At 43.6% G+C, this 12,543-nt stretch overlaps 1 protein-coding gene across 2 annotated transcripts in view; it reads right to left on the reverse strand.

Annotated features, from left to right (window-relative positions):
• Nucleotides 1–2,051: 2,051 nt before the first annotated feature.
• The window catches only part of EXD3 (exonuclease 3'-5' domain containing 3), a 2,383,304-nt gene continuing 2,372,812 nt past the window's right edge, over nt 2,052–12,543 (reverse strand). For both annotated transcript variants that reach the window (XM_078642091.1, XM_078642090.1), the window contains exon 22: nt 2,052–5,703. In XM_078642091.1, the coding sequence (XP_078498217.1) occupies nt 5,339–5,703 (365 nt within the window). In that variant the 3' untranslated portion in view covers nt 2,052–5,338. The remainder of the gene's footprint in view (nt 5,704–12,543) is intronic.

Here is a 12,543-nt window from a genome sequence, read left to right on the forward strand (position 1 = left end):
GAGTAGCATCCAAAGAGACAGCTGGCGTTGACTGATCTTAATGTTAGACTTGCAGAGATGGACAATTTGTTTCCTAAAGGCCTCCATACATTTGAGCTCCAATTTTGGAGGTGTAGAGTGGAATGAATTTGTGTTACGTTCATGGGTGAACACTTTGATCACCAGCAAACGTAACCCATGGCATGGGAAGTTGCATTAGAAAAGCCTGATCTCCTGGAGTGGGTCTATGCCTTTCAGCCAGTTGCCTATTTGCCAGCAGGCAAGAACAGAGTTTGGGCCAAGTACCCATTAATGGGCCTATCAGAGCCTCGTCGAATGGCAAGAGTGGTTCAGAAGACGTCTGGCCAGGATTCAGCACGTCTGTGAGCATGATCTTTTTCACTGCATCAGAAGGCAATTGAAAATCAAGGACTTCCACAGCACATTGAATAACCACTGCAAAGGTAGCAGATTCTTCAGTAGAAGAGGGTGGGGGATTTATTCAACTCAAGGTCTGGCGAGGTATCTAGCCAACTGGCCTTCTGAAGATCCCTATAAAAATTGTCATTGTAAAACTGATGTTCATCTGTGTCATCAAGACAATCTTGACTATGGGGTGAATCTGAGCCAAAGGCATTCTGAATAAATTATCTTTTTGGGGCTAATGGTTGAATCCGGTCGGAATCTGAGAAAGGTGTTATCAGTTGAGGTAAAGTTGGGGGAAGGACGTGACTTTGGATGAGGTTGTGCTGGATCCGGTTCCAAGTCCAATAGCACAAATAGGCCCTTCCGTGCTGTCTGCAGCGTCAACGTGGGGGAAACTTGCATGGACTGTGGTGTAGGAGTTGGAATGGGCATCAGTAGCGGAGTCGGGATGGACTGGTGCTGCAGGGTTGAGAGGCCCAGACAGTGTCTGGGACGGATCCACTGCTAGTAACCCGATTAGAGGCCTCCTTTGATCCATGGGGACCGAAGGCATAACAAAGTGAGCCGGCAGTGTGCAGAAGATGCACACCATTGCCTCCATGAAGGCTTTGATCCACTGTGGCATCGCTGATGGCCCCATAATAAGAAATAGTATAGGGATGAATTGGGGAATCAGTTCCTCTGAAGGTGTTCGAGACCTAGTGGCACGAGGGCATCCATGTGACTTCTTAAAATGAGTGGTGGGCTGCCGGAGAGTCTCTCTGCAACTTCTTCTGCTTCTTTTTTGGCTTTGACTTACCAGAAAACTTTGTGTAGGACAACAATCGTTCATTGGAATGGCTTCGAGAGCTGGAGCAGGTCTGTGTCCTCAACTTCTAAACACTCCACCGCTGTGCTGGTTTCAGTTCCTTTCTTCCTGTGTATTCCGATGTGTATCCGTAGCTCATTCTCCCACTCTGTCTTGACAAAAAGCGTATTTCCTGAAATTTTCACATTATGCAGGGGTATGCCCCGCCCCCTTTAAAATGACAGAGTTTAAAACTTGTAGGTATTGTGACAAGTAAATATCTTTGGTTGACTCTCACAAGATACCTCTCTGGTGTCGCTGGAACATATATGACTCCAGATCTTGCAGGGGCTTTTGCAGGATCAAATCAAAAGTGATCTGGGAATGAAAAGCCAAACTCTGAATCACAGAACATCCTCAGAAAGTGAGGATAGCCAGCAATACACAGGAATAAAGGAACTGAAACCAGCCCAGGGGTGGAGTGTTTATTTGTGGCTTTGGTGACACTTCCAGGGCGAGAGCCACATGACAGCACCTACCTGCATGCAAGGGAATCGATGAAAAAAAGAAATACATTATCAGATCCAGTCTGGCCCCTGAGGTATTCACAAGGTGAGGAATCTGTAGTTAAAAGTATCAGTCAGAAACTGACATCTAAAAGTGTGCCTGGTGCTATTCATTTCAGCAAACTACAGCATGCTAGGAAGGAAAAGGTTACTATTTTATAAATTATGAATCTTCAAATCACTGCTTCGCCACAGGGTACAATGAAGTATTTTTGTTTTTGTTTTATTCAATAGTGATGGTGATGGTGCCAGGTGTTCATCTCGTAAGTGACAACATAAAGAAACATACAGGGTTCCATTTTCATAGCGATTTTATTGGCTTGTTTCAGTCTCAGAAAACTGTAACATGATGGAGTTAAGTCATTTACAAAAATAATTAATTAAAAATGTGAAGCCTTCAGACCAATTCCAGTAAGAGAGTTAATCAACCATTACAATAATTAAACAAAGTCCTGTTTAGGTACAACACAAACAATTAAAAGAAATTAAACCCTTTTCCCAGTCGTATTTCCTATTGTTTTCATTTTAAAATCTCATCTAAAGTTTTGTTGTGGCAGCTTACCTGAGCTCAAAGTGTACAGTGGGTGTAGATTTACCAATGACTTGTGAGCGTCTAAGTGTGCAATGTTTACGAGATCCTTTCCTGTGTGCAGTGTAGAGGTAGGCATAACTCATTTAATTTGCTGTGGCGTAATAATGCGAAATTACAGCAACATTATGCAAGATTACAGGGAATTCCAGGAAGAGTGCAACCCAGCAGTTACCACTATTATCTTATCACAAAACGCACACTTGTGTCCAAAATGGACCCAAGATGCATTTTGAGCCAAGAAAATAGTGCAAGAGAGCACGAACTGTAGAAGCCAACAGCTGGTCATGCTTGCTAAATTCATTGCTCTGGTGATTTGGATTTTTGTGCCAAATGACTCATTATAATACGAACGCTTGTAATCGCATAATTTTCAGTAATTTTGCATCAAAAGAGTTACGTGAAATTACCACAATTACTCCGATAGTTAAAATTTGACTCAGGACTACTTCAGAGGACAGCATGTGCAGGTGGAAAAAAATGTGACCTAGTGCAATCATCTTTATTGCCTCAGAGAAGACATAATATTCAGGAAAAAAGGATGACAATTGAGAGCTCGAATCAAAAAGGGGGAGGATGATGAAAGGACACGTGTTTTTTGCTGGGCACCTGTGTAGTGCGGCAACACTGATCACTGACAACCATGGATGTGGTATTGTTTCAACGTAAAACGCCCAATGCTAACATTTCATTAAAACACAAAAACACAAGCCATAGTCTTGGACAGATCAGTCTCATGCAACTCCCCAAGTCTATTCTCCTCTTTTCCATCAGAATAGTTGCTATGGAATCTAGAGAGGATACATTTCACTATGCCTGCTCAGCCGGTGGTCTAAACTGGGTAGTTCCGTTACAAAATAAAGAAGTAGCATTTCTTTTAATTGACCAAATCTGTTCAATTGGCTGTGCTTGGCCTGAGAAAGACTTGACAACTTCTCGAGAATTAATATTCTGTCAAACAGATTCCATTTCCAAAAACGATACGTCCTTTCCAACATTCCAATGCCAACAGGTGAGCAAGAACATTCTCTGGAAGACGCTCGAAGGCTTCCCGTCAGTCGCCAAATGAGGATTGCCCAACAAAATGCAATGACTGAGGTCCTGCATCACACAGGAACAACTGCACTGATTAGAGGACTGACGCGGACCAGCTAAATTTGTGGGACTACAAAACTTCTGACCTCGTAACAGAAAGGGGGGGAACTGAGAAGGGAATCCTAATAAGTGATCAACACTCCTCAGTAAAAACCCGTCCCTCAGGTGGACAAAGATGCCCCAGTGCAAGAAAATGCCCATATCAGGAACAGACCATGTTACAGAACCCTCTGGAGATTAGATGGCCCTGGGCAGAAACAAACTATTACTATGTTGTTATGTAGGACCCACCTACTCCTAGGTTCCATCAGTTATATTTTCTGTCCTCCAAACAGTGATGATCCCTCCTCCCTTCCAATAAGGGTGCAAGCGTCCTTGTGTTTTGGGACAATCCGACACTCCACCATTCTGGAGGTGCTCAAGGCACCCGGCTAATTGGCTAATGTATACGGAGGTGAAACACATACACACACAGGTAATTGAACAAGTGTTTAGTTGGAACTTGTAGTCGTTTTTGGAAAAGCGTACATAAAATCATGACTCGGCCTGCTCTATGCAGCCAGGTCAACAACACATTGAAAGGCACTGCTGACTATATTGTTATGACAAACAGGAGAGATGTGACAACACCACTGACTACAACCACAAAACACATACCTCAGTTTCGCTGACAAACCAGAAGGCATCTCACAAACAAATACATTACATTCTGAAAAAAATATGTTGGGATCAATCTTGCGTTCCAATTGACTGCCATACCAGTTGAAAAATGTAGAAGGCAAATCTGATGTGAGCTCAGATTTACAAAGAAAATCCCTATAAAACCGAAATGACCGCAATCCCTTACCTTTAGATATATAAAATAAAGCAACACCTTTTACTTATTTGTTCAAAAAGCTATTTATAAAAGTAGTTGTGGGTTTGTATGGGTCGATGCCATGCTCTGACATCTGACGTTAGATGTCTCAGTAGAGCCCACTCTCTGGTCAGAAACTCGTCTGCCACATTCCTAAGGTGCTGCTCCTCCCCGGTGTATTAAGAGTGTCAGAATGCAGCACTTCAGTTTTTCCCAACTAAGAGAACCATCCTCTCGCAAAGATCCTAAATAGGGCAGTGGGCTCTACCTTCAAACGCTGTCCAAAAGCAATAGTCCAGAAGATGCCTTGCAGCAGGTTAAGAAAGGACCAATCAGAGAAGTTCGCTGCACAGTAATATATATCACGGTGTAGAGGCAAGTTCTTCTCCAATCAGGGGTCTCAGATATGCAACATTTCTTATAAGGAACTATGTACCAACAAGCTGTCCTATCACGAAAGGCAGAGATATACAGTATGTGGGAAAATCAACATAAACAACATCTACTATGGAGAAGATACTCACATATGTACAATCGTATCCCGTAAACCACAAACTCACAAGATAGACCGTGCCTGGTGAGGTCAGCCATATCTAACAAGAAGGTACGCTTTGCAAAGTTAAGCAGTCTACCATGAAGGGGTGCGGATGCAAGTGCAAATAATGCGATCTGGAGTTGCCCATGGTATTAACAAAGGGCCAGGATGGACAAACAAAGTCTGCCATGGGAACGGTTTTGAACTTCCTGCTCGATGAGGATGGAATCTATCGTTTGACAGCTAAGTAAAGTTATTTTCTTTATTGACATCACAGTCTAAATTGTATTTTCCATATATGGATCACTCCACTGTCTTCTCCTGCCACCACTTTTTGTTGCAGTAGGGACCCCAAGTATCTCCACCTAATTGATCCTGCTCAGCTGGCTGAAAAAATGGAAATGATGCAGAGAGATGGATTACATGTGCAGCAGAAGGATAGATGTTTGGTATTTCAGTCAGAAAAGTGGCACACAGGTCAACCAGGTAATCATACTATGTCTGCTCACAGATTAGGCTCAGTTGCATGCATTTCGTAGAACCCTTTCCCGTCAAGGTCATGTAGCACTTCCTCAAACTGAGAAACCACCCTCTGAAAGTGTGTACCCTCCCAAAAAACCTTCCCACATTGGCTGCAGCAGTAAAACAGGTCCACCTTATCCATCAGCCCCACAGGTATGGCAGAGATCTGCAGAGTGGCACCATTTTCGAGCTCCAGCGAGTCTGGGGAGAGGCACTGCTCCTCCGCCCACTGGCAGTTTGGGCTGTATGCTAACCCCCCACTTGAGCTAGAGTTTGATTCTGAAGCACTTGAAGAGGGAGTATCCGTGAAAGGTCCTCCAGCAGGGTCAGATTTGGGATTCTCCAGATCTAGGAAGAAAGGAAAAAACATGCACAACAATTAATTGATGCTCTCAAAGAACAAGCAAGCATATCAGACAGAGGGACAGCGTAGACTGTGATTGAGGGTTGTTTGACGTCCATCAACTCACTGGTTCTAGGTGTCTCAGTTTGTGTGGGCTCATGTCAGCTTAGGGCTGGGTGGTTTCATATCCTATTGACTCCGAGTGGAAACACACATATGAACATTAGGAGGTATTCCCTCTGCCTGTGCCTGAGTGAATCACGCCTCCTAGGTCTGGTTGCTACTGTGATGCATGAGTCAGAGTGACGTGTGTATGCAGCAGAGGCATGGAATATGGTGGTTGTGCTCTTCTTGGTGTGATGCTAGAATCCTCTGTTAAACATGTAAGTGGAAGAACATACAGTGTTATAAGATGGATGTAATAAAGTCATCTGTGAATGCGGCACGCCCAGTGTGCTCACCAGCAGTCTGATTTCCATGAAAGCAATCAATGACAAATTACTCCCTGGAAGGAATCAACATTTCAGGGTTACTCAATGGTGCCCAGGATTGGAACTTAAGGCACCATCTTTATAGTGTGGGCCACTCATGTGAAGTTGGATAATGGATGTGAGGTACAAATCGGTATGAAAGTACACTCTGATAGCCAGAATTATTTTATTTCTCCACTGAATCATGATGGTGATCGAATACTTCTAGTTTAAAGGAGATAAGTGGAGGTTTGTTATTGCAGCAACATATTTGTTTTTATTAAGGAAATACGGTGTCAGCAGTAAGGGTTGAATCTAACTTCCAGCTGTCTGCAAATGTAGTCCCCTCATTGGCATGTATGGTCAGCGGCGGACTGGACATTCTGCTAGCCTGGTATTTTCAGGGTGATAGACTTCTTTAAAAGCCTCAATCTGAAAGTGCCATTTAGCCCATTCCACTCTCGACTATGTACCATGGGCTGGTTACATCACTTTCCCCACTGCTGATTTAGGTTACAAAGCCAGCCTTGTGTATAGCATGAGTGGGAGTGTTAGAAAAGAAACAAAAATATTATACGTCTATAAATCATTGCTCCTCAAGTTGAAGGAGACTAACCTCAGCTTTAGAAAATAAATCAGGGACGACATTGTGACTTCTGTCAGTCAGAAACAACCTCCCACTTCTGTAGACCTTCTGCTGAGGGTGCACGGATGCAGCCGCAAATGGTCCAGTAGATATATGGAAAGACAGATGGATATGTAATGCCATTGACCGTTGTCCAGAAAAAGCTTATCAACTGTAAACGAAGTTAGTGGTGATTCAACACTGTTGTTACTAACAATCTGCTGCAGCTGGCTGTAAATGAGGATTCTGAGTATAGTAAAGGTTGTCTTGCTTGTTCTTGGTTGGATAGTAGCAATGTGTTCTGAGAGGAGGTGGGGGTTTTGCTTCGAAGTAATGATGAGCAAGAGTTATCATTAGGAATGGATGATTTATGAACTGATGGTTGGTATTTCGGTTGTGAGTTGGTATCCCTACTGATGACCGTGAAGGGAGTCCAGAGCACTATTAGCAGCTATGTGGACATTTCACCGCTGCAATGAATCCGCCTCTCGCTTTCCCACTAGCAAGACAGCGAGGAAACACATGCACAGAGAACAAAACAACTGCATCAGAGAAACATGCGGCAGTGGCATGGGGGAACCCCCATTCACAAAAGAATGATATGGATAAAAATGATAGGAAACCAGCATGTAGGTATAAAAACACATGGGTTGAGGTGACGTATGAAGTCCTTAAAATAAGGCCATGGATTCAGGTCTCACGATCAAAGGGCTCTCTGTTTCTAGCTTGTGAGTGTCTACCTCCAGGGCTGTGTGACTTGCCTCTATGTACCCTAAAGGAGTCTGCTGCTAGTCTACCAACAGAAGAAGTCATGGGGTGGAAGTGGAGGGGAAAGACATTCTTAATCAAAACAAGCATTGGGAATACGTTGAGTCTGTACATCTAAGTGCCTTTTCAGGCATCGATGGATTTGGTCACTCAGAAAGTCATTATATATGTAGTCTCTCACTCATTCTTGCACTCATGCAACCATTTATCCACCCCTTGATACATTCTTTCACCCACTTACACAAAGAAACACACACAACTAACTCAACAATATATGCAAGATACATTAAAAGAATTCAAAGTAGAAAACATTCTGCCACCTAAACATGGCAGGCATATGCTCCCACTAACTAATAAAATGAAACACAGCAGCAGGTGTCCATTTCACAAGGCTAGTGTACACTGTGTTTCATTGTTTTAAAGTTCCAGCAACCATCAGGTATACTGTAATTTAATTATAAATACGTACAATAAACAGCGGTAAAAACTATATAAATTCCCTCCTTAGAGGGCCAAAGAAGGATTATTTTAGTGCAAATCTTCTATCGCCCGCTTTATTTGACTGGAACATCAATGTAAAACTATGCCTGCTATGGTAATCTGTGAGAATTCATTTAACAAAATACCTGCATAGGGGCTTTAGTACAAAGTAATGATAATCCACCCTTAAAAGACTATGGGCTTCAACAAATGTTTTTCACAATATATAAGCCAGGTCTACTGCCTTTGTCACAACATTTCATAATAAACTGATTGATTCGATGTAAGGCATCGTGCATACCCTTTCCCAGTGAAAACAATCAGGCCTACTGCCTTTATCATTGGTTTGTGACCATATTGCTCACAAGCTTATTTTCCTGACCGTTCACTTTAACACAAAGGAGCCATCGGATATATGGTCATAAAATTACAAATGGATAGAAAAATCCAGTTGGCAAATGACAATACGCTCTCTTCTAAGGGGGCCTAATATGGATTTATTTACTTAAGAGTTTTATAGAGTGAATACCTACAGGCATCCTGGTGCTACAATAGAAACAATCAGATGGATAAAGCTAAGGCCCCGGAATCTCGGTAGGTAGGGTAGGTCCATGGAGTTACGGGACCTTCGTTGTTGAGTCACAAGTGATGCCAGTTAGCGTCTCCTGACTCCGTAGAGGCGCCCCCTTCTTGCCTCCATCGCGGTCCCCACTTATGAGGAACCCGATTGCAGATGTGTATTTTGGTGAGGGTATGGAATTAAGTTTATATATTTTTATATTCTTCACCCCTCATTGAGTAGATTATTTGGTATTTAGGTCCTGACAAAATGCCACAATCGAATTGACACAATAGGCATGAAATATGTGGACCTCTACCCTTATTCACAAAGCTTGAAGAGACCATTGACATATCTCCTGTAACAAGCACCACAGGCTTTTAATCATAACAGGGAACCCACAAAATAAAGCTGTCTTGGAAAGTTCCTATAGTTATTTTTATCACGGTTCACCGCACACTCCACTAATTCTTTGCAAATACACCAGAGGGCACACACCCCCCCACTTCATCAATACGGCAGTACCAGCAGGTTAAAAGATCTCCGTTAAAGAGCCCCTGTGTGGGGCCCGTTGGGCACTGCAGCGCCGGCCCAACGAGGAGCTGCCTTATGATGAAGCATGACACCCTCCGGAGTGCGTGAGGGCCCTTGCTCCTTATTGTAGCTATTCCCCTCCTTCCGTATTTCTTTGGCTAGGAATACCTACAGGCATCCTGGAGCTAAAACAGAAACGGTCAGATCGATGAAGCTAAGTCCCCTGAATTTATTGTTGTAAAAACCAGGTTTTCGATGATGGAATACCAGTGCTTACAACAGACCAAGTGGGCTCCAAATATGATTTGGACAATAGGAAAGTGAGAAGAAGCTGGGAGGAAAGGTAGAATTTATATTAATTGTTTTAACTGAAAAACAAACGTTAAGGTAGGGTTATTCATATATAGTTGAAACTAGATGGAATCAAAGATCGCACCAAGATTTCTTACAGAACTTACCAGCTCTAGGATAGGCCCCAGAGAATCAGACCACCAACTGGACGACCAAGAATAAGAGAGAGACTCCACAAGATCATTACCTCACTTTTATAGGAGTTTAACCACAGTTTCTAGCTAGCCAGTATGCCACGGTTTTCTCTTCAGTACGGATGTCGTGGGCACAAATGGCCCCTGGACCATTCAATCTAAGGATGCACATACAGTCTAAATGAAGTTTCCTGATCAAAACAGCCAGCGGTACCACACACAGATTAAATAAGGTCAGACTCAGAATGTTTAACTGAGGGACACCACATTGAAGCAAGTACGACGAGAGGTCGTGAGATACCATAAAAACAAATTTGTAACAAGTGCTTAGAAATTAGTGAAACCATTACAACACTTCCACCAGATGTACAAAGCACTGGTTTCAAAATACTGGTCACAATTGAGGACAAGTATTTTTGCGACCAGCACACTATTTTGCTAACAAGCCTTTTGTACTAATAAACAGACCACGCTGCTTGTCATCTGTGGGGGGAGCACTGACCTTGGGCAGGGAAGCCCCGCTGCTGCCGCATCGAACCCTCGCCGCCACCGCACTTAGGACCTGTGCGAGAGGGGGCTGGAACTACAAATCCCAGCATTCCCGGCCAGAGGAGTGCAGCGGGACCACGCCCACAACCGCACCTGGACGCGCTAAAAGCGCGAGACTCTTCCCGCGTCGCGGGAGCGCCGGGCGAAGCCCGGGCAAAGGGCGGGCCCTCTTTGGCCCTCAGTGGCCGGAAGAGGACGGGACGGGCCATGGACTTTGGCTCTATGATCATAGAGCCTTTCAGCCTTCACGTAAGACTTTGAACAGTGCACTTTTACTTCCTCTTAGTACTGTAAAGTAATTATTGATTGAGATTGTGTTAATACAACTTTTCTGCCTCTCGTCAATATGCCCGCTTCAACCGTGGCCCCCGCGGCATCGGGCCTGCGCACCATAGACAACTTCATGGTAAAAAAAGTAACGCAAATCAACAAAGAACGCAGGGTTTCACTAGGTAGTAAAATTACTCCACCTGTTTTGGATTCTGTATCTAATGAAACGATAGAAGTCTCAGATGGCACTTTAGAAAATGCCGCACACAGTACAGAGGGCCATATCACAATAGCACAGGTACAGGTGCACCCCGAGAAGTGCTTGGACATGCATGTTACATCTGAGGAGGACTCCTCAGCAGAAGAGTCAGTGGAGGTCCATTCCACACAAAGACCCGTGAGGAAGTGTAGAAAGACTCAGGGGAGCCAAGGGGGGAAAGTCTGTAAAAACTACAATTCACACTAAACAACCCAATAACTCTAAAGCCATCATTATTAATAGTCCAAGCAAACAGGTTGTGGCCGAACCTAACAATGTGGGTAGTAATAATGAGGGTAGTGTGATTTTCTCCGACACTAACTTAGAAGCACTAATAAATATATTAGTGTGTAAACTGGAGGCCAAAATTGTAGATCTAATTACTCCAATAATGTCCAAATTGGACAAAGTAGCGTCCGAAGTAGAAAGATTGGGCAGTTTAGTGACGGGACATATGACCCCTGTCCCAGGCGTAAAAATCACTAAAACTACCGCTGTTGGGAGCGGGAAGGAGATTGACGCCAGGAGACAGAATGTGCAACAGAATCGGCAGTTAAACCCTGAAAATATGGTAGCCTCTGTGGCGGTGGTTCCCACAGCCCCAATAAATCAGCCGATTCAGCAGGCACCGGCCTCCTTAGGCAATTGTGTACCGGTCCCACAGAGGGCCAGACTGAGGAATGTGAATCTCCCTCCTGAGTGTGTCCCATACATGGTGGTACTAACTAACGTTCCACGCCATGAGGAAGTATCAGCCCAACCTCATGGAGAACCCCAAGACTCTCTAAAAAACAAAACGGTGGGATGGCTAAATAAAAACTGTGGCTACCCATCTCACTTCTACGACCAAATTATATCCACTGAAAGAGTAAATTGGGTTGGTCCTTCAAGGAAATCAACCACGGGGGACTGTGTGATAGTCAACTTTCAGCACCCCCAACATGTCGCCACAGTCTTGCTACGTGCATCTTCACTTGTTTATAATGCAAATAGTGTCTGTGTGCGACCTTTGGGATACTTTTACGCGCCTGACCAGAACTTACATAAAAAACCTCCTAATAATCCCCGTGGGTACAGACCTTTATCACAAGCTCAGACTCCAAGTCCGGTAACACCATATATGTATAATAACAACACTAGTGGGCTGAATGGGTGGCAAACATCAGCATTAAATGTTGACAGCTGGCGGACACCAGCAGTAAACTTTAATGCCGACAAGCAGAACAATAGAGGATACAATGTTCCCCTACATAACCGTTTTGATATGCTCTCAGGGCTGGATGCCTGCGACTGACTGAGGGTCTCGGAGGGTCAGAGTACCGTTCAGACGCCTGCAGTTCAACAGATAGAGCTGATTTCATCAACTACACCAAAAAATAATGTTATATGTTGGAATGTGGCGGGCTTAGAAAACAAAATGCAGGATGAAAGCTGGTTAGCTTACATTAGGGGTTTCCAAATTATTTGCTTACAAGAAACTTGGTCTGTAAAATGTGATATGTATATTGAAGGTTATAAGGCATATTTTGTACCTGCTGTACCTGTAACTCGGGGGAGATCAAAGGGGGTATGGTAATGTTTATATCGGTAGCATTGAGATGTACAATTGTTAGCAGGCCTTCTAGTAACCTTGACATTCAAGGTCTAGTTTTATCTGCGGGCAACTGCAAGGTTGGTCTGATCAATTTTTATAACTCTATTAATAATGTTACAAGTTTTGGCAAATTAGAAACCTTAAGTGAGTACATTGATACTTCAATGAGGGACTGTTCTCACAATTTGCTGATTATGGGTGATTTTAACATTCACCCCTGTGGTGACCTTCCAGGGAAAAATCTTACGGAAC

This window comes from Lissotriton helveticus, chromosome 5_1 (genome assembly GCF_964261635.1).
Source record: "Lissotriton helveticus chromosome 5_1, aLisHel1.1, whole genome shotgun sequence".
Classification (NCBI taxonomy): Eukaryota; Metazoa; Chordata; class Amphibia; order Caudata; family Salamandridae; genus Lissotriton; species Lissotriton helveticus.